The sequence below is a fragment of the Zonotrichia leucophrys genome, chromosome 2 (assembly GCF_028769735.1).
Source record: "Zonotrichia leucophrys gambelii isolate GWCS_2022_RI chromosome 2, RI_Zleu_2.0, whole genome shotgun sequence".
Classification (NCBI taxonomy): Eukaryota; Metazoa; Chordata; class Aves; order Passeriformes; family Passerellidae; genus Zonotrichia; species Zonotrichia leucophrys.
The window spans coordinates 50,249,588-50,269,996 of NC_088171.1; the positions used below are offsets into that span (position 1 = coordinate 50,249,588).

Genomic DNA, 20,409 nt, shown 5'->3' on the forward strand with positions numbered 1-20,409 from the left:
CTGTTTTCTGAGACTAGTTTTCAATGCACAAGACATTTTTAAACTGAAGCTGAAATTTGAGGTTTTTCTTGTCAGAATGTTGCAGTTGTTATTTTCCTCACCTCCCTTTCTTCCTTCTCTTTTTTTCCCTTCACACCCAAAATACCCATATCCTTTGAATGAAAGTGTAGTACCATTTTGGAAATAAGTTCTTCATTACTTCATGTCTTCTGTGTATGTGTGTGCACATGTGTAAATGCTGTGGTGCTAAAAGGAAGGTTACATGTCTTCAGCCTCAGTATGATTTGATTACACTTTATTGCAAACAACATTATTGAAAGACATCTGTTGATTTGAATGGTTTGATGCTGTTCTTCCTTTGTATTTTTGATTTTTATCTTAGCCACATAATTTTATTTTCCTTCTTTGTAAGGCTGTGGAGTTTTTCATTGGTGCTACTCTCGATTAACTTCATCATGAGCACAAATTCTGAATCATTACTCAATGTTGTTCATTTTTTCTCCATCCTTTCCAACGGGTCTTTCAACCATTCTGTGAAGAGTTAGTAAATTTCCATTTTAAGTTGTACAAAAAAATAATTTCATTGAACTGACCACACTTAGACTAACCCACCACAATCAAGAGAGTCTGTAAAAAAGGTTATGACTTAAAATGCGACATAATCATCAATGTCTTTTCTTAGAAACGCGTCTTTGATCTTACTGCGGAACAGAATTGCATTAAAACTGCAACTTTTCTTATGTCTTCTCCCTTTGTGCCGCTGTTTGCCTGCACCCTGAATCATACTAGCGCGAGGCAGCCGCATTCCTCGGCCTAGTGTGAGTCAGGGCTGCAGCAGGGAGGCCAGCCGTGAAAGCAGCAGGGACACGAGCCCTGTCCGCTCTTTCCCGCCCCTGGGTAAGTACTCGGAGCCTCGTCGTGCATGGCTGTCCTGCCCCCTAACGAATCCGTGCCTCCTGCCTTTAGCTTCTAGCTGGCCACCGGCTTCTCCCTCCCTTCGGCTCTGCCCCCACTTACCCCATGGAGGACTGAGCAGTGTGTGAATGGGCTGCACACAGAAATACAGGCTTTGCTAGGCTCAGTCGGAAGTACCAAGTCTAGAAAGGTGTGTAGTGCGCAGTGTCCAGATGCCATTTTGAAAAGACATTCCTGGTTTTGGGTACTTTTTTGAAATTGCATATTTCTCTTTTCATTGCTTGGGTACTTGAGTGCAGTCAGCTGTTGCTCAAAATTTTCTACCTAGTCAATGAATTATTTTAGTGTATAAGGAGAAAATACACTTAATTATGTCCCTTCAGCTATAGTCAGCAGCTTATTTGTCTAACACAAATTGCAAGGTTTTGCAAGATTATCACTCTGTTTCTGAGATGTCAATGAGGTATAAGGATATTCGTTTATTATTACCTTAAGATGTTGGTTAAGGATTAGGGCAGGTTTTTGTCTCCATGTATTTTTGTCAAGGTTGCTACAAAGTTGCTAGTACATTTTGCTTAAAGTGCTTTTACATATTGGGTTTGTTGGTTGAGTTTTTGTTTTGCTTATTTGGTAATATTTCTCTCTCTCAATTCAACTCTGTGCAATTGAATCTGAAACAGATCTCTTTTTGATCTTACCTTTGTCTGAAATAATCTTCAGTATCCATCTTACTTGCTTTGTTCAGTATAGCTTACAGTTAAGGACTTCATAATACTAGCTATTAAACACAGTCTGAAAATAGTAAATCTCTGATTTCTATTTCAAATTGAGGCACCCTATTGTACTCCTAATTAGCACTGGACATATGTTGTGGTCTGTTAGGGCTTCCTGCCAGGCATGGTTTTATTGGGAGAGTACAGATTAATTGAGTGAAGGCTGTTTCAGTAACTAATGCTAGTTTGCCCAGATGCTGTTTAATTGGGAAATGATACTAAAAGTAGATGTTATGCAGGATCCATTGAGATAGCTGTATTTTTTTCTAAAACATGGCTGGGAGATTGTGTTGAAGTACATATGTACCTTCTATTCTTTTAAAATCAAGGGTGTTTTCCAGAACTCTTGGTGCTTCTTTTGCTGCATTGCAGCTTGATTTGAATTACATGCATGCAAGATCAGGTTTACATTTTGTAACTGGTCAAATGCTTGCTATCTTAAGAAGTCTGTATTAGGCAATGCCATGAGATATTTGGGATAGATGCCACTGGAGGTTTTATTTTATGTAGTTCAGTTTTGTAATTCAGATATCAAAACAAGTACTAGTGAAATAGGTGGAATTGTCTGGTAGCACAGAGAATGCAAAGTAATATGTATAGGAATCCAGCATTGGTTAAAAAAAAAAAAAGGAAATTCTACTGGGAATGGGAATAAATGAAGATTTCTTTTAGCATGACTTTTTATTTGAATGATTTAAAATGTCATTCATTGCTTTGTTGGTACAAGTGAAAGATGAAATAAGGCAAATTCAGCTCTGTGTATCTAGAGGCAGTTTGACAGGGGGATGAATAGGGGAATGTAACTTGTATTGCCTCTCATTGTCAGCACAGAAATTTTTGCTTACGAACACAAATGAAATAGAATGGATTTTATCCCCCTTTAGGGTATAAAATGACCTAAATGCTGCATAATTGCTTCACTGTATTCATTGGTATGAAGTGTTTATGTAATCTCACATCTCAGTATAATGTTATAAACTGGGAGATAAGAGCCATTAAGAAGGAAGCGATTTTTAATTTATATAGAAGTGTCTACTTTTATTAAATAGTCAGTATTAAATATCAGACTAGTTTAATGTCCATATTTTAGCTAAGAAATCGTTCATTTCATCTTAGTGTGAGTCCATTTGAACTCTTACTTTGATTCATACTTTAAAAAAAATGCAGCAGCAAAAGTAAATGCTTGACAATTTCTGCAGTTTGAGGGCTACAAAGCATATTCTTGAAAATAAGTTTTGGAATGAGGTACATTTCACCCTATATATAGTGGTTTTTTTCACCGTCTTAAAAACTTGTCCAACATATTTCAAATGGATGTAGGGACAGGAGTAATTTCAAGTTTCTTGCCTGAAGTTTAAATTTTTAGTTTTCAGTTGAACCTGTAATTTTCAGCATTCATTGATGGAAAGTAAGGGGAAGGTTTATCCCAATCATGCTTGTATTTAAAGAGCTGTGATGTCTGTGTTGTGACATCCTCAGTCCTGTCTCCTTTTCCATGCTGAGATACACTTTCTGAAGAACCAAGCATTCCATGAAGCATTAATTCCAAACTTAAATGCCCCAGCCAAGCATCTTCATGTAGAATTAGTTAGAAATAAAGTACATCACTGTACCTTATGTAAGGAGTGGAGAACTTAATGTGGAAAGACACAATGTTGTTTCTGGGATCTTTACAGGGCTTAGGGTGGTTGTGGAAGTGCACTCAGGTTAAAAGGTCCTTCCCAAAAGGTCCTTCCCTGATCCATGGTTCACCTGTACGTGATTCAAATCAGACTCTTGAATGGTCTTTGCTAATCAGAGAAAAGGATGATTAATTTGATTTGTCTGTTTGTGCTACTTTATATATCCAGAAGGAGTAAGATATGTGCTTTTACGGTTATTTGTTAAATTGTAAGATTTTATCTAGGAGTTTTGCCTTTGTGGGTGGACATTTGGGTTCAAGTTTAAATTGTCATTTATGTGGCAATAAAATTCTAACTTAAGTGAACTGAAGAAAAAAGTTGAGTTGTATAAAACATATCTAATTTAAAATTTGCTTGTTTTAAGAAAGAAAATACTAGCAATGGTGAGTCAGCTTCTTGAGAATCACTAAAAAAGCAGTTTTATACAAGTGCCATAAGGAGTGAGGTACTCAGTTTTATTCAGAAACCCTTAAGGATCTCCAGTTTCCAGTTGCCATAACTAAAGCATCGTAATGAGCTGTAGTAACTAACGTGTTTCAGCATCACATTTTATTCATTTAAATAAAATAGTAAGTATATGAATTATAAATTGCATTGGTTGGCTTATGTTAAACTTTTAATTATAATTGGGTATTTTTAACTTCATTTTCATAGTGGTGAGTTTTTGCTGAGGTTGAGTTGTCTGCAACATAGGCAAGAATTCAGGTGTGTACAAATTGTCAACTGCCAGCACAGCAGGTTCATGCAGGAGGCACTTTTTGCAGATAATGTTTGATATGTGAGCTCTGGCTCTGACTGGAGCACACAGAATTTAGTTAAGTCCACAATGCAAGACCAGTGTCAGTGGACTGATACCTTTTCAGGTGTTTCTGATTATTCTGTTTGTGTGTGTGTGTGCGCGCATGTGTGTCTGTGCACCTTTTCTTCTTTGAACTTAAACGTACTTGCTTTTACCTTGCTCTTAATCTTGTAAATTAAAAAAAAATTATGCATGAAATGTCCAGTGTACATAAACCTATATAATCATATTTGGTATAATCAAAGAACTACTCTGAAGATTTTTGCTTCTGTTTAATATTCTGTTTCTTGTGCTTAAGCTGAATCTTTTTGATAAATACTCTCTTGTTCACCTGAGCAGCTATTGCAGCACTGTGATTCCCTGGTCATAGATAGGGTTTATCTAATCCTGTTATTGCAGCTTCCAGACATCACTCCAGATCCACTGGTGCCCTCTACGCTCCTGATGCTTATGGGGCCACAGGTGAAGGATGAGTACCTTTTGCTGTCATCTGTGCAGTCATCCTGGATTTTTTTTTCCCACCCACTTGGTTATTCTCATAGTTCAGTTTTAGAAAGCATTATTTATATTAATTTGAGTTTTGTGGTTTTAATAATCCAGATAGATGTGTTTATGTTGCTAGATGTCGTCTCCACCCTCATCCTCCAACGTTAATACTTTTTTTCCTTAACAACATTTTTTTACTTGCAGAAAAACTTTTTTTAGTTTTTTATGTTTTTAGTATTTGTAGAGCATTCTTTATGCATGTAGTTTTCTAATCAACAGTCTCAATAGCCTTCCTATTGTATTTGCTTTCTTTCTAAATGAAAACAAAAACCCAAAATGAAGAAGCCATTAATTTTTTAAAAAGCAAAACTTCTTTCAAATAAAACCATTGTTTCATAGGGTTTTTTCCATGTGATGTTGGAACAGAATGTTTGTAGGTGACTGGCTTTTTACTTGAATTCTTACTTTTGTCTCTGCCACTAAAGACTTCAGAATGGAAATGGTTATTTTATCCACTACATAACTTATTAAAAATGCTAAGCAAATGCTTTTCTTCTACTTGGGTTTTTATAAGTGAGTGTGATATTTACATCCCAGCTTTCTATTCTGATGGAATTTTTTGTGTTTATTTTTGTTGTTGTAACAGGTACTGGCTTTGGAATTAGTCAGTCGAGTAGATTATCGTCCTCAGTCAGTGCTATGAGAGTCCTGAACACAGGTTCTGATGTGGAAGAGGCAGTAGCAGATGCTTTGGTAAGAATCACACCCTTACCTTGTGTGGGTTACAGGCTCTTCAGGTGTTTGATTCCTGTACATTAGTATGCAGAAGAACTTGTAATTTACTGTTTTATTGGCTTCTCGGGGGGAAAAAAACCCAAAGAAACTGAGTTGGTGGAGCTGCAACTATTAGAATTTTCATTCCTTACAGAAGTGTTAACTTTTGAGAAGCATGCTTTTTTTCATGGCAGATGGGAAACAGTCTTGGTCTGTTGTGTTGGAGTAGCCTAAGGAGCCACTTGAGCATGGAGAGCTAACCAGCAGTTTCTCACAACGGCCAGAAAAATTTCAGGATAGGTTGAAGGCTTGTTGGAGCTGGGAATGATGACAGCTAAAGCCCTCTGCTTACCAGAGGTCTGGGTGCCACTTAAAAGTTTTTCTGTCTGACAGCTGGTGAAATTGATGCTGAAGAGAGAAAATGATGGCTGGGCAGCCAAGCCCCACACAGCCACTCTCTCTCTCCCACCACTGGTGTCAGAGAGAGGTAGAAGTCAGAAAACGTGTGGGTTGAGATAAAGACGGTTTAATATGGAAAGCAAAAGCCATGAACCCAGGCAGAGCCAAACAAGGAATTGATTCAGTGCTTCCTCTGGGCAGGCAGGTGTTCAGCCATCTCCAGCAGAGCAGGGCCCCATCACACACAGCAATGACTTGGAAAGACAAACACCATCACTCCAAACATCCCCCTCTTCCTCCTTTTCCCCTCCAGTTTATATACTGAGCATGATGTCACATGGTCTGGAATGTCCCTTTGGTCAGTTTGGGTCACCTGTCCTGGCTGTGTCTCCTCCCAGTGTTCCATTCACCCCCAGCTTCCTGTCCAGTGTGGCAGTAGGAAAAGCAGAAAAGATCTCAGCTCTGTGTGAGCCCTGCTCAGCAATAACAGAACATCTCTATATTACCAACCCTGTGTTCAGCACAAATCCAGAACACAGCCCCACACCAGGCACTGTCAGGAAAATTAACTCTAGCTCAGCCAAAACCAGCACAGCAGGTAGCATCTCATAAGTTTAGTTTTTATTTTCCTTTGTTTTCAAAATGTTACACTGAGTTAAAACTGGTTATTCTCTTTTTAAGCTGTATTTTTCTTTAATAAGGTGGCTGTGACTCCTCTGCCTTCCTGCCCCTGTAAGCCAAAGTGAACACATGATGTATGTTGCTATTCTGATATTTACATCAGCAAGCTGAAATCCTCGGTTAAAGTCCTAATGCTATGAATCAGATACATTTTTATCAATTATTGTATGCTATTTGCATCTCAATAAATACTTGTATGTATCTGTTTTCTAGTTACCAGGATGCTTTAGTGGGATGGTTATTTCTCTCGTTTAAGAAAAACTGTTATTTTAAAAGTTAGTAAAAAACTACAAATTAGACTCTAAATTACAGTCAGATATTACTCAATAGAGAGAAACAAAATTTGAAACTCTGAAGAACTCTGTAATATTCTTAGTATGACTATTGATTTCTTAGTTAATACTTCTTTCTTGACATACTAGTTTGCAATTTATGCGCCTTCACTGGCGTACAGATCAGAATATCTGTGAAATCTTGCATAAGAAATCATGGTGAAGTGAGTGCATTTGAGTGCATTTCCCCTGTCTGTTATTACAAACTTGCTAAATGTTTTCAGCATTAATGATGGTTTGTAAACTGGAATTCAGTCTGGATTTTGGAATAGGGAGCAATAGAAAAACAGTCTATGGAACATGCAAATTTTCTGGCTGTAACTGGAAAGCATGCGCTATGATCCTTTTCACACAAGTGCATCACTAAGAGGATCTTCAGTACTTTTAGCAGCCTCCTAGTTTTCAAATTTGCTGGGCAAATTATCTAGTAAGAGTAGAAGTTGAGGAGAAAATCATGTTTCCATGACTGCTCATGAGGCTTTAATATGTCCTGCTTTGTTGAAGCAATAAAGCTTCTTCAGAGAAATGATGCTGCTAGAAATGTTAGAGGAAAATGAGTTAGTATATTTTAACTAGAGTCTGACATTACAGAGAAGGATCAAGAGCAGCATAATTTTATTATTGTAGCACTTGCATGCCTGGTTCCTTGCCATGGTCTAGATGGTACCGGTTGTCTGTACAAATGGCTCCATGTAGATGGAAGTCTGGTAATAAACACTGTTATTGTTTTACCATAGACTGAAGATTCACACTCATAGTGGTATTTTTAAATGGTGGAATGTAGAGTCCTGTCATACGTAATATAAATTCAGATATATTCCAGATTGTGTTTCTCTGTTTTATTTTATGAAAAATACTTGGCCAGTTTTAGTGGTGGTGAAGCCAAAGAGGTGTCAGTCTTCTGCCTAAGATCTCTTTTGAATATTGCTATATAAAATGCAGCCATAATGGAAGTCATTCCATATTTTTTGTCTTTTACTTTAGTACCATCTTTGGCATTTCAGATTCATTTACTGAAAAGTTGTTTTATTTTTGCCTTATGGTGTCTCTTTTCCAAAACACTTAACATCTCTGTGATTTTTCCCTTCAGTTATTCTCTTGCACATGTATGTATGCTCGTTCTGTTGACAATAAGCCTGCTTGTTACCTGTTGTATTGATTAGTATTGTGATATCCTTTAAGTTATTCCATGGTTAAAATGAGAGCCCTGTGCAAATTGCAGTGGTAATTAAGGGGAAAACCATCACTTATACTACTGCTTCTTTGAGTATTCTTTGAGTATGTAATGTAACTGAGTTTTTAAATGCTGACTTCAGCTCCAGAGTTTGAATGGCAAGAGCTGTTTTGCAGAGGTGTGTGGGTTTTTTTTCATTTTAGGATAAATAGCTTTTCTTTGTCCCTTCTGATCTTTGGTCTGTTGTGTTTTGTTTTGTTGGCTTGCTTTTTATTTTAGGAAATTTGGAATTTTGCGTTATGTAATCAATTTTTTTTGGTAGAACATTGACTGTTATTACTGCAGTGACAAAATTTAGATATTAAATAGTTCAAATCAAGGTTTGGGCCTTAACTTAAAGTTGATTGTAAAATAAAAATTGCCTGCATGCGTTAAGTTAATGTGTTCATGCTCAAATATCACCACAATATGACACAAAGATTTTCAGAGAGAAGTCTTTGTGAACAACCTGCTCATGATATGTAATATTTTACTGGAAATGGAAACTTAGCAAACTACATCTTGACAGTGTGCTAATCAGACACAGAGAGCTAAGAACCAAATTTACAGTAAGACTATATATTGTCCAGTGGCAGGAAGTTTATTACTCACAGTGCTGCTATGCCTTACCTTCCTGTTCTCAATTTCTGTTTCTTTTCAATAATTTACTGCTAACAGCTCTTAGGAGACATACGGACTAAGGTATAGAAACTATTTTTCTTCTTTAATAGTTTAATATTTTGATATTAACATGTTTGATACAAAATTAGTTAAAATGTCAGAATTTGTGTAGACCTCTGATTCTTAAATTCTGTAATGTATATAAAGCTATGAAGTGAAATAACTAACTTGCAACAATCTTTTGTCATCCCATTATGCAATTTTGTGGGTTCTTAAAAAGGACCTAAAGTTAAATGTTTCCTCAAACGTATGTCTTCTCTGCGTTTGCTTTGGGTTTATGTTTGGAACATTATGTAAGCCATAATTCAGAATATTTTCATTAACTTGGTTTGACCTGCTGAATGGTTGGAGCCATTTGTCACTGCAGGGAGTAGGGGTCACACCAGTTACTGAAAATGTTGGCCTTATGCCCCACTATGGGTATGTTGTATTATCCCTCTGAGGATCAGTGCTGATCTGGGCTGTCTCTGTACAATAGAAGAAGCCCGTGCGAAGAAGATACGAATCATACGGGATGTACTCAGATGATGATGCCAACAGTGATGCATCAAGTGCCTGTTCAGAGAGGTCCTACAGCTCCAGGAACGGGAGCATCCCCACCTACATGAGGCAGACAGAAGATGTGGCTGAGGTCCTGAACCGCTGTGCCAGCACCAACTGGTCAGAGAGGAAAGAAGGCCTTCTAGGCCTGCAGAACTTGCTAAAGAACCAGAGAACTCTAAGGTAGGACGGCATCTCAGTAGAGAAACATCTTGTTTCAGTGTTGGTGGGAGGTAGAGAGAGAGGGAGGGCAGAGTGTGTCTTTGAGAGTAAGGTGGGGGAAGGAGCAAGGAAGCTTTTCTCACTTCTGGCTACTAGTGTATGTTGATGTACTAGTGGATGTAGGGAATACACAATTGAGAATTATTGCCATACAGAGTGTTCATCTACTATCAAAAGAAGGCCTTTTTTATTATTACTATAATTTTGGGGTTATTTATTCAGAAGAAATAGTTTACTACTCACTACTAAGAACACCTGTTTTAGTATCTGCGCTGTTACAAAAATATGGTATAATACATGAGACAGTTTAAAAGACATTTGAAGAGGTTTGAAGTCTCGTTTTAGATGAAATTTATTACATTTTTATCCATGTCTCAAACAAAACCTAATTTACTAGATTATTTGATTCAAGATTTACTAGTGATTTCACTGATTGCTATGCATTAGTGTTCTAGCAGAACTGGCAGGGGAGTTGACTAATGTATTGTCATTTTGACAGTCGTGTTGAGCTGAAAAGATTGTGTGAGATCTTCACAAGAATGTTTGCTGATCCTCACAGTAAGGTATGTGTAGGTTTTTCTTATTTTCAATAAATTTCTGAAAACATAAATTAAAAGAAAGGCAGTTATGGTAAATTACGTCAGTGATATTTGCATATGTAAAATTTCCCAAGCAAAAGTAGTAAAGTAGGTATCAGATGTCAATTAATTTAATTTGAAGTTTTGAACAAGATAATTTTCCACCCTTTTTCTGCAGGATCATGGAAATAAAGTGAAGGTCAATGTCATATAAAATGCATTGAAGTAGTTCAGGAGTTTGTGCTGAAAATCTGTGTTTTCAAGAGGTTGTTATTTACAGAGGCCACTTCAACATAAGTATAGATTTTCTCTCAATGAGAAGAAAAGCCTCTGCAGTAATTTAAGTTACAAATTAAGTTGTCTGACTAAATCATACATAATCAGATAAACTATGCCAAACGTGTACTTATTTATTTTCTAGGACATTGTGTATTATCATAGCTTATGATGTTTTCCATGAATTTTGTAGATAGGGCTGGCAGTTGAGACTGGTGAATAATTTTCACATACTTTTTTAAATATTCCATTAGGAGACTATACTTTTGTATAAAAGAAAATGTGATGGTTTATTCACTTCTACTTAGGTAATGACTCAGTATGGATGATATACCAAAGAAAATAATGCTTCTGTTTCCTAAGACAATTAAAATCTTTTTGAGTTCCTTTTCATGATAGTATTTTTACAATTTTTGTGGGAAGTGGGTTACTAGTACAGCTTGATTAAACATCGCAGTTTCTCATAGCAGAAGGAATGCAGGTAAGGAAGGAGCCTGATAAATGTAATAATATATAAAAAGTACCTAACTTTATATTTTATTTAATTATAGGCTTGTTTGGATGAAGTGGTATCTTTTATGTTGAGTATAACATGTCCCACTTTGTGTCAGTATTTCAGAATTGATAAAATTGTAAAGATGAATTCATAATAGGGTATTATTTTAGGAGTAGTGACTTTTTCCAGAAGAATCCTGAAAAACTACTTTGATTATGCAATACATTTTACATGTTTTGAAAAATATGTAAAATTCTTTATTATTGCTGCAATGGAAAATTAAATTCAGAGTGATAAGAGGTCTTGACAGGTTAACTTTAGTGTTCATCTGTCCTCTTTATTTTTCCTGATGGAAAAAGTGAGAGCTGCTATCTCTGACACCATGTATTTTGGAAATAACTTGCACTGCTGATAGCATTGTGGTTCTAAAGTTCGCCACATACTGCAGAAATTCAGAAGAAAAGACTAAACCAAGTAGTGAAAAAGAAAAAAAAATACATGAAAAGTCAAAGCAGAGGAAAGAATATTAAATATTGAAATATTGCTGGAATATTTACTTTTTAAATGAAGTAATTACCAAATTGTTAATAGCAGCTTGGTTTAATTGTGCTTGTTCTGTGGTTATTAGTATTGCAGCAATGCATGTGTCAGAGCTAGAAGAGCATTTTACCTTTTAAATAAGACTTTGAAAATGTTATGTTGACTTGTTCTAGTTGATTGTTGTGTTCACGGGCCACTGTGATATGAAATAACGTAGCTTCAAGAAAATTTGGCCTGTGTTGTAACCTGTGGTACAGCTGTTCCAGTCCCTGAAACCTTGCCTGCTTTTTAATATTGCAAAACTATTAATAGTTATCAATATGTTATCAGGAGAGCCCTTTAAATATAAGAGTTCATGAGCTGTGATTTTTTTTTTAATCAGACATATACACCTACATAAATCTCATCTTAGACTCTACTCAAGTGTCTGTAGGAATTACTCTGTCATCACTTTTGTGGAATTTTATAAGGTTCACTTTAACATGATATCTGAATGGAGGGAATTACATAGAATAAGAGTCATAATATTTGGAGGAGAAAATGGGAGAATGACTTAAAGGACGTGCCAAGTGCTTATTTTAAAATTAAATTGGGTATCCCAATAAAATTACTTAAATTTGTCATAAAAGTTTTGAAGTACCGTTTTTGTTTTATTTTGGTTTATATTCCATACAGGAACGTCGTATTGATGGCCACTAATTTGTGTGTTTTTATCTTTTTCCCTTTTTTGTTGTTTGTTTTGTTCTGTTCTGTTTTCGTTTCGTTTTGCATGCTGTCCCCTGTGTTGGAACTCTCTTTAGAGAGTAAGTTGGTTCAGTATTTGTTGGAAGCCTAACCTTACTTTGCATGAATGTGCAATTAACCCCTTTTCTCTATTTTTCTTCCCCAAAGAGTTCATGCAGTGTCAAGCCTTTTGCAATCATAAAATGCTATAAACAATTAGTAAAATGTGTGGTAAAGTTTCGAGATGTGCTTTATCTACTAATTAACTGACATTGTTTGGTTATGCATTCCTGCTTTGTATTGTGGTGGTTGGCACATCTGAAATAATTCACTTTAGAGGTAGAACACTTATAATTATTTCCATATCTGTTTATTTTTGTCCACTGTCAAATTATTATGACTTCAACTTTAGATGGTTGATTTCAGTATTTTAGTTTGCATCATAAGAACAGAAAATGCAGTTTTTGCAGTATCCACATACATTCTTCAACTTACAGGTGCTTGAGTTCCATTTTCCATTCCAAATTCATCCTTTACCTTAGATGCTCTTTCAGCCTTCTTAAATTCTTCATGCTGAGACAAAATGATATGTTGAGAATTTTTTTTTAATGCAGCAAAATTACTTGACTTATTTTTGTCTAAACATTCTCTGTGGTAAATCTAAAATGAAACAAAGCTGAGTCCTCAATTACGTGTATTTTTAACAGCTAAAACATGAGCACAGGATCTTCAGAGTACTTTAGCCTTAGTGAATCATAATTCACTTTATAATGATTTCAGTTTAGGCCACTTTACATGTTTGAAGTGTCATAAGAAGTCTGTATTACTCCATCAAGTCAGAGCTTGTAAGCAGTTTGTTTGGCTGCCATGTTTTAATGGAAAAGCCATGTGTGTCAGTGTCTGCAAACTCAAAGAAACAGGTGCAGATTTAAATTCTGCTGTGTAGTTCAATTTGAAGGATTTTGTGAGACACCCCCCCCCACCACACACACACAGTGTAATCTTTATAGCACCAGAATTTGTTTGCCTAAGTATATTTTTCCCTTACTTTAGGGCTGCGAAAGCCAAAGACTCCATATTACAAAATAAAATTACATATTGGTTTCGTTTTGCCTCTGTCCTTTTACTGTGGCTACTGCTTGTAGCCACAAAATTCTGTATAGTTTTAGTTTAACCTGAGACAGAAGATGTTTCCAGTCTTGCACATAAAGTCTTGTCCCACTACTGGTGGGGTAATTTTGAAACCTCTAACTTGAACATACATCTACACAGACAGCACAGAAGTTGGCAATTTTTTTTCACAATTTTTAACATACTTTGTCCCAAAAGCAAAATTAATTGAAGTAGCTATTCCTGATGGGCTTTATCTTGAGTAGGAATTTGTGTTGTTTTCTTTCTAACATAGATTTTCAGTATTTAAGATATCTACTAAAAATTTTTCCCAAGTCTCCAGTACATTCTGAAAGAGTCATAAAATACCTGGTTAAAAGGGAACCTCAAGGATGATCTGGTCAAACCTTTCCTGATAAAATGAATCCAGATCTATTTTTTATTTCTAGAGTAAATTTGGAGGCACTACTTTAAGAGATATTTGTGTGGAATTTTTCCGCTTTATGGTGTGAGTTTGCTTTCCCTGACTTGGTGATTGTCATGAAAAGCGATTGAATTTCCTCAGCAAAGAAGGTGTGCAGCAGCCTATGCCAGCTCCTCCTGACTTGCATCAGTGCTGTGGAAGCAAGTCTGCTTCCCTGGCCTAGAGTGTGAAGCTGTGTGATCACAATTTGGGGTTTTCCACTCTCAGAGAAGCAGCAGAATTTGGCCTAATGGCAAGGCAGGTCAGCTGCAGGAACATGTGGGTTCCAGCCCTTGCGCTGCACCAGCTCCTCTAGCCTTGCACACATGCCATAAACACTCAGGAGGCAATATCTGCCCACCCCTCTATGCACCACAGCAATGCTGCTGTACCCAGCTCTGTGCTGGAGTGTGTATTGTGAAGGAACTTTGTTCAGCTCAAACACCCATTTTTCTTGTCAGAGAAACAGGAGACCCATGGGCCACAGAAGTATAGAGTGTATACACCCTGATTTCACTCTTAGGTCTGGAAAAAGCTTAAAACAAGTCAGATATATTAAAAGAGCTCTTTAAACAAAGTTACCTTTTTGTCACACCCTCCCTTCCCTCCAAAAAGAGCCCTTCTTCCTGGTGTGAGTCCAATTAAAAAATACATGGTTTTGGTTCTTTTGGTTTTGTTGTTTTGGGTTTTTTTTTTACCTACTGCAGTCTTTTCAACATTATTTGTTGAAAAGAAGACAATGGATATTATGTTTTCAAAAAAATGAAAGTACTTCTGTGTTTTAAACACCTGCCAATCTGAAATCTATTGTGGCTTTTTTTCCCTACTGTGGTGAATAATTTTGTGTTGGGATACCTGTGATAGTAGAAGGAGCTTGTTCTGTTCTATACACATTATCTGTAAAGGAAAGGGACAGCTGTCCTCATTTTGCAGTACTTAATAATGCAGATATTTAAAATTAATGTTTTGCTAAAGAACTAGCAGCTTTTTTGGTTTTAAAGAGAAAGTGGTTTTGTAGTCTTTGAGGCATATGACAAATCAACTTAATGATAGAGCTTGAGAGGGTAAAAAATAAAGTTTTACTGGAAAAATTGAGGTTGCGCCAGCCATCACAGTAAGCATTCCTTTTCTTGACGAAACTGCATGGAATATCTAATTGTCAAACTTCTACAGAAGTCAGCTAACATTTCCAAAGTACTCTTATATCAAAATCCGATGAAAAAGCAAGGCAGATTTCTTTCTTTTCCTTCCTTTTTTTCTTTTTTTCCCGCTTGGCTGCAAAACACTGCCTTTCTCTGCCTCTGATTCCCTTACTGCTTTCTTCGTTTGTAAGTTCAGCATACGTCAGTGTCGCTTCCTCTTTTGCCCCATCCTACCCTCTTTCCATCTTCTTCTGCCTTGTAGGTGTTCAGTATGTTTTTGGAGACCCTGGTCGACTTCATCCAGGTCCATAAAGAAGATCTGCAGGACTGGCTGTTTGTACTGCTGACGCAGCTGTTGAAAAAAATGGGTGCTGATTTGCTTGGGTCTGTACAAGCAAAAGTTCAGAAGGCACTTGATGTCACAAGGTAATGAGCACTTTAAAAAGTAGTAGTAACATATTTGTTACCTATTTTCAAGGGTTTGCTGCTTTTATTTTTTTTTGTGTGCTGTTTGATTTCTGGAAAAATGGACAGCTCCTAGCAGATCTTGAAACTTGAGTAAACCTTATTGCTTCAGCATTTTGGTTTCGTGAAATGACTCCTAATTGAAAGGGTTCGAGTCCTCAGTGCTGAACAATTAATATGATACCACTTACCTGATTCCAAAATGTGTACTTGAACCATGTATGTTTGTTGTCTCACCTTGTATTCAGTGATGTAGAAATTGTGTTTGCACTTGTTTATTTTGCTGTGAAAGTTTCACTGGAATATTCATCTCTGCATCAGCATTGACTTTTAAGGAGTTATGATAATAATGGATTTGCTTTCTGTCTTCCCTTTCTTCTCACCAGACTTCACTAATAGCCTGATTTAGAATCAGAATTCTAGCATATCATTATTATATCATTCCACATTACTAGCATTATCTCTTCTAGCTGTAATTGCTTCATAGGAGGAATTCCTTAAATCTTATCCTTTACATGCTAGGTAAATGTTTCTAAAAGGTCAGATACAGTGGCAACTGATAGCAGTTTAGCTGGTAGCACCCTTACTAAGAAGGGTGAGAGCTTATGTGGTGCCTCTCAGCAGTTCTTAAAAGAAAATTTAATGTAACTTAACATTTTTTTGTTTGTTTACAGGGAATCTTTTCCAAATGACCTCCAGTTCAGTATTTTAATGAGATTTACTGTTGACCAGACCCAAACACCTAGTCTGAAGGTAAGACTTATTAGGCTTGCTTTGCAGACAGAAATTATCATTAATAGAAGTTTGCTTGTCTTAATTTTTTAATTTGGATTGTTATTTTTGTTTTGTGTAAAAACAAAGAAAAAGAAAAGGTTTTCAATTAGTGGATTTTGTTTTTATAAACTTTCAGACAGTCAAGCCAGCACTGCAGGACCAGCTTCGCTCTTTTTGGAGCTCAAAGGTTTTTGTCTGAATTACTGTCTTTATTCTTAACCCTATGTGAAACTCTTACAGTGTTACCAATAATTTGTATTTGAATGCATTGTATGCTGCTACTAACCTTTGCGAGAAACTTGAAGCATGCAGATGCTCAGTTTTAAACATGACACTAGTATGAAAATGTTTGCTGCAAGAGAGATCTAATAAAAACACAGTACAGTAAAAATGAGCAACAAAAATGTGGCTGCCTAACATCAAGCTGGTTATGCAAACTCACTCTATCAAGTCTTTCCTAATTTTATGTTTGTGATTTCCCATACTTTTTTCCCTAGTTCATATATATTTTTTCCTGTGTTCAGCCTGATAGGCCTTGAGTTATTTTAAATTATTCTAATATTAATGTGAACTTGAGTTACTATATTAAAAATCAGCTACTTCTGTGGTAGACTCCTCTGAAAGCAGTGTGTAGCTTTATAATTACACACATTTTTACCTAAGAATCTGTAGTCTATAGATCTTCCAGCATATCTGAAAAGTAAAAATGTATTCTGTAGTACATTTGCAGTTCCAAAGAGTGTTGATTTTAGAACAAATGCATCAAATCCTAAGAAGATTTATAAGTGATGAGAATGGGGAAATAACAAGCATATGATAACTGGCATCTTCTGCTCTATCCTGCACGAAATATTTTTACTCCGTCTGATACTGCACAAGAGTATGACTTTTCCAGAGTTATGTTGAACCTGAAGTCACATGAATATGCCTTTTTTGTCTACAATACAGTAAAACTTATATTTTTAAGCTTTTGAGGACAGTTGATACGTTGACCACTGTTGCTTCGTAGAGCTGTGTTAAAAAGGGACTGCTGTCATTTATTGAAGACAGCAAATGAGGTAGTAAAAATCAGTTTGTTGTTTAAATGAATCCTTGGAACAAATTGAGATTGGTTTTATTTTGCTTGGTTTTCCTCTCTAGGAAGGTGAATTTGATGGTTGAGATATTCCTTTTTCCATACAGTAGTGTGTAGCTGTTAAAGGTGTATCAAGCGCATTTCAAAGCTGAGAGTGTAGGTTTGGAACAAGACATGGACTCCCACTAGGCTGATTTGGGACCAAGTTCAAGATTATTCGCAAAGGGGTCCAGAAGGAATTCAGAAATATGAAACACTTGATGGGAAGACATTCTGGAAATAATTTTGAGAGGGAATTCTGAAATCAAGATGCTGGTAAAAGTTATCTCCATAGAAGAACCTATAGTTTTGTACTCTACTATGGTATAGTTTGAAGCAAAATCAAGAGTATTTAGAATGAATTTTTGGGACTGTAAATTATGTAACTGTTTAAGAGAGGGTAAGCTTTCTTTTTCCAGAAGAAAGTGGAATCTGCACCTTACTTGGTTTTTATGTGGTAACTACAACTTCAAGTTTCAGACAGTAAAGTTATTTATTGCCCAGATCAGAATTATCTATTTAATATCCACATTATCGAGTATTTTGCCTAAATCCCATCTTCAGTGCACCCAGATAGAATAATTGAAATAATCAGTTGGTGTGGTCAAAACCCACTGAATAATTGATCATCCTAGAGGACTCTTCCAATTCTTGAAGTCTTGAGCTTTTGTTCTTTGATAAATGATTATCCCATTGCTTTTCTTCTAGGAATATTGAGAAACAGCATTCGCTGTGACAGGAAAAAGTCAGAGAAGGGATTTTCCGCATCCCCAAAGATGTTCAGATAGGAGGATGGTAGATCAGAAATTGAGCTGTGTAACAATTCCCTTTACTAATTACTTTTTTGTCTGGTTTTCACATGATAGTAATAAATAATCATCATCCTTTGGAATAAACTGTCATTGTCATTCTCTACACTTAAAAAGACAGCTAAGTCTCAGGCAGTAAAACTTGAGCTTTTAGAGGGGCCACAGAGATGGATTTGGATAGCTGGGTAGTAAGAAGGCCAGCCATAGAGAAGATAGAATTCTACTGACCTAATCCATGAAAGATGCAGCTTAGTGTACTGTGCTATATCTGCCATGCTTCTGCAATCATTTTACACTTAGGTGTGGTGAGTTACTGAGACACAGTTTAGAGGTGCCAGATGTATGTGTCTGGTTTGGTGAAATGTTCTAGGTGGGATATAATCTCTTCAGCTTATTTTTGCAGAGGCAAAACCTACAGTTTCCAAAGGATGGATATTGTCTTGAAATACACTTCCAGTCATCACTTCATTTTTATTGTGTTTCATATCAACTCAGCCTTAGTGAGGAGTTGATTTGAGCATTGTGACCAAAGTTCAAGTTTCTAAATCCTTCTTTATTTTAAAAGTGCTGATTTGTTGACAAAGGTATTTGCCACAGTTGATCAGATTTTTTTTTTTTTTAACCTAAATCAGCATTAAAATTTCTAGATTAAAAAACACCTAATTAACACAGATTCACAACAATTTATCTTTAGAGTATATTTTAGTCATTTGGTTATATAAGGACACAGACAATCACTCCTAAGTATTCAGTAAGTTGGAGATTGACACCTGGGCAGTCTGAAAGTGACAGTATTGAACAGCTTCCTAGAGAGTGGTTTCAATTTAACAGCAAATACTCATTGTAAGAATTCTGGAGATGCTTTCATTGCAGTGCAAAATTTTTCTCTCAGAAAGATTAAATGGATTGTTGAAGAGTGAAATAGATTGTTGAAGATGTTAGCCTTTTTATTTCTAAATTTCAGCTCTGTATGTAGTTACTGGAGATATTGGCAAAGATACTTCTAAAGTAGATTTGCTGCTCTTATGGAGTTTTACTTCAGCGTGGAGTTTTTAATCTGTAATAATACTGACCACAGAAAGTTGTAGCCCTTCCAGAATTTCTTACCTCAAAAACAATTAATAAAAAGTGGTTTTTTTTCAAAGTAGCTGTCAGATTTAGCTTTGGGAATCTGTCTCACTGTGAAAAGCTCTGTTAGTAAGAACTCCCTCCATTCATTTTCTGTTCAGTGCTGTTCTGTCCAAGAGCCTCCATTTTTGCTGAAGTCTGTGCAAGTTCGTCAGGAAGCAGTTCTTCAAACACTAAATAATTCTGCTCTCTCACATGAAGTACTTCAGAGTCTCTTCACTGGGAGAAATACCTCTGGGTGTTCAAAGTGTTACAGTCCTTAACAGCAACCTTTAAGTCTTACATTAGATTTATTTAAAGCCTCAACAGTCAAATGTAGTGGTGTCACAATGGTTTCCCTATGTAATCTAGAAATGTCAACTATTGCTTTGAATTTGGAAAGCCATGTGGCCTAAGGTTTTTGCTGCAGAGATGGTCATGGCTTGTTTTTTTCCTTGGAAAATAGCTAGTAAATAGTGTGCATTTGTAGATATTGATCTGCATAAGATGAAAGCCTTCAGCTGCTTCTTGGTCTGACTTCAGAGAAGTTGAGCTTTAACAGCTGCTTTGGTAATGAAGTATTCATTCTTAATCCTCATTGTGTGTGCCAGTGTATCTTGAGTTTTTAATCACTTGCAAGTTTCATGACCAAGAGAAATTTCTAAATAGCTTTGCACAGAACAGTTGTACTGCAATCCATGAACAACCAGAAATACACCCAGGACTCTTTTTCTCTCTGATTATGATGGACATAGGTCTCTCCCTCCTGGTAGGTATTTTTGGTTCACTATAATTACTAGTGGAAATAAAAGCAGCTGATAGATGGTCTAAATAAATGTCCAGAACATTCATTGACAGATTGGGTGACAAATTTCTGAGGTAGTAGGACCTGAGGAAGTAAATATTTTAGACATGCACAGGTGTAATAGACCTTTGCAGTGGTGCACAGAAAAAGGAGAGAGGGGCTGCAGTCTGGGATGTACAAAACAGGGATCCTGCATAAGGAGTAAAACAAGTTTGTGGAGTAAGAGAATGATCAGATAAATGAGGGAGCTCAGGAGGTTTTCTCTCTTCCTGGTAAATCCATGTCTCTATTATCTGAATATATTCAAAAAAAGTGTGTATGTGACCAGTCTTAGGTCTTTGCTAGAAATGCTATTCCATACATTTTTTAGTATTTAGTGGGAAGATTCCTGTGGTCCTGTGACTACTCAATATGATGTTTTATGAAAAAAGCACTGAGTGTTAACTACTTGGTAGGAGCTCGTAAGAAGTGATCATTGGTTCATCAGATGATGTTCATTTTTCATTTTAG

General features: G+C 36.3%; 1 protein-coding gene across 27 annotated transcripts in view; it reads left to right on the forward strand.

Annotated features, from left to right (window-relative positions):
- The window catches only part of CLASP2 (cytoplasmic linker associated protein 2), a 148,582-nt gene that overhangs the window by 106,769 nt on the left and 21,404 nt on the right, over positions 1–20,409 (forward strand). For 10 of the 27 annotated variants that reach the window (XM_064704948.1, XM_064704953.1, XM_064704949.1 and 7 more), the window contains 9 exons: positions 790–897; positions 4,569–4,631; positions 5,302–5,408; positions 8,733–8,756; positions 9,214–9,458; positions 9,997–10,060; positions 15,088–15,251; positions 15,965–16,043; positions 16,201–16,251. In XM_064704948.1, coding sequence (XP_064561018.1) covers positions 790–897; positions 4,569–4,631; positions 5,302–5,408; positions 8,733–8,756; positions 9,214–9,458; positions 9,997–10,060; positions 15,088–15,251; positions 15,965–16,043; positions 16,201–16,251 — 905 coding nt within the window. The remainder of the gene's footprint in view (positions 1–789; positions 898–4,568; positions 4,632–5,301; positions 5,409–8,732; positions 8,757–9,213; positions 9,459–9,996; positions 10,061–15,087; positions 15,252–15,964; positions 16,044–16,200; positions 16,252–20,409) is intronic. The other 17 variants (XM_064704952.1, XM_064704959.1, XM_064704974.1 and 14 more) reach the window with 5 other exon arrangements.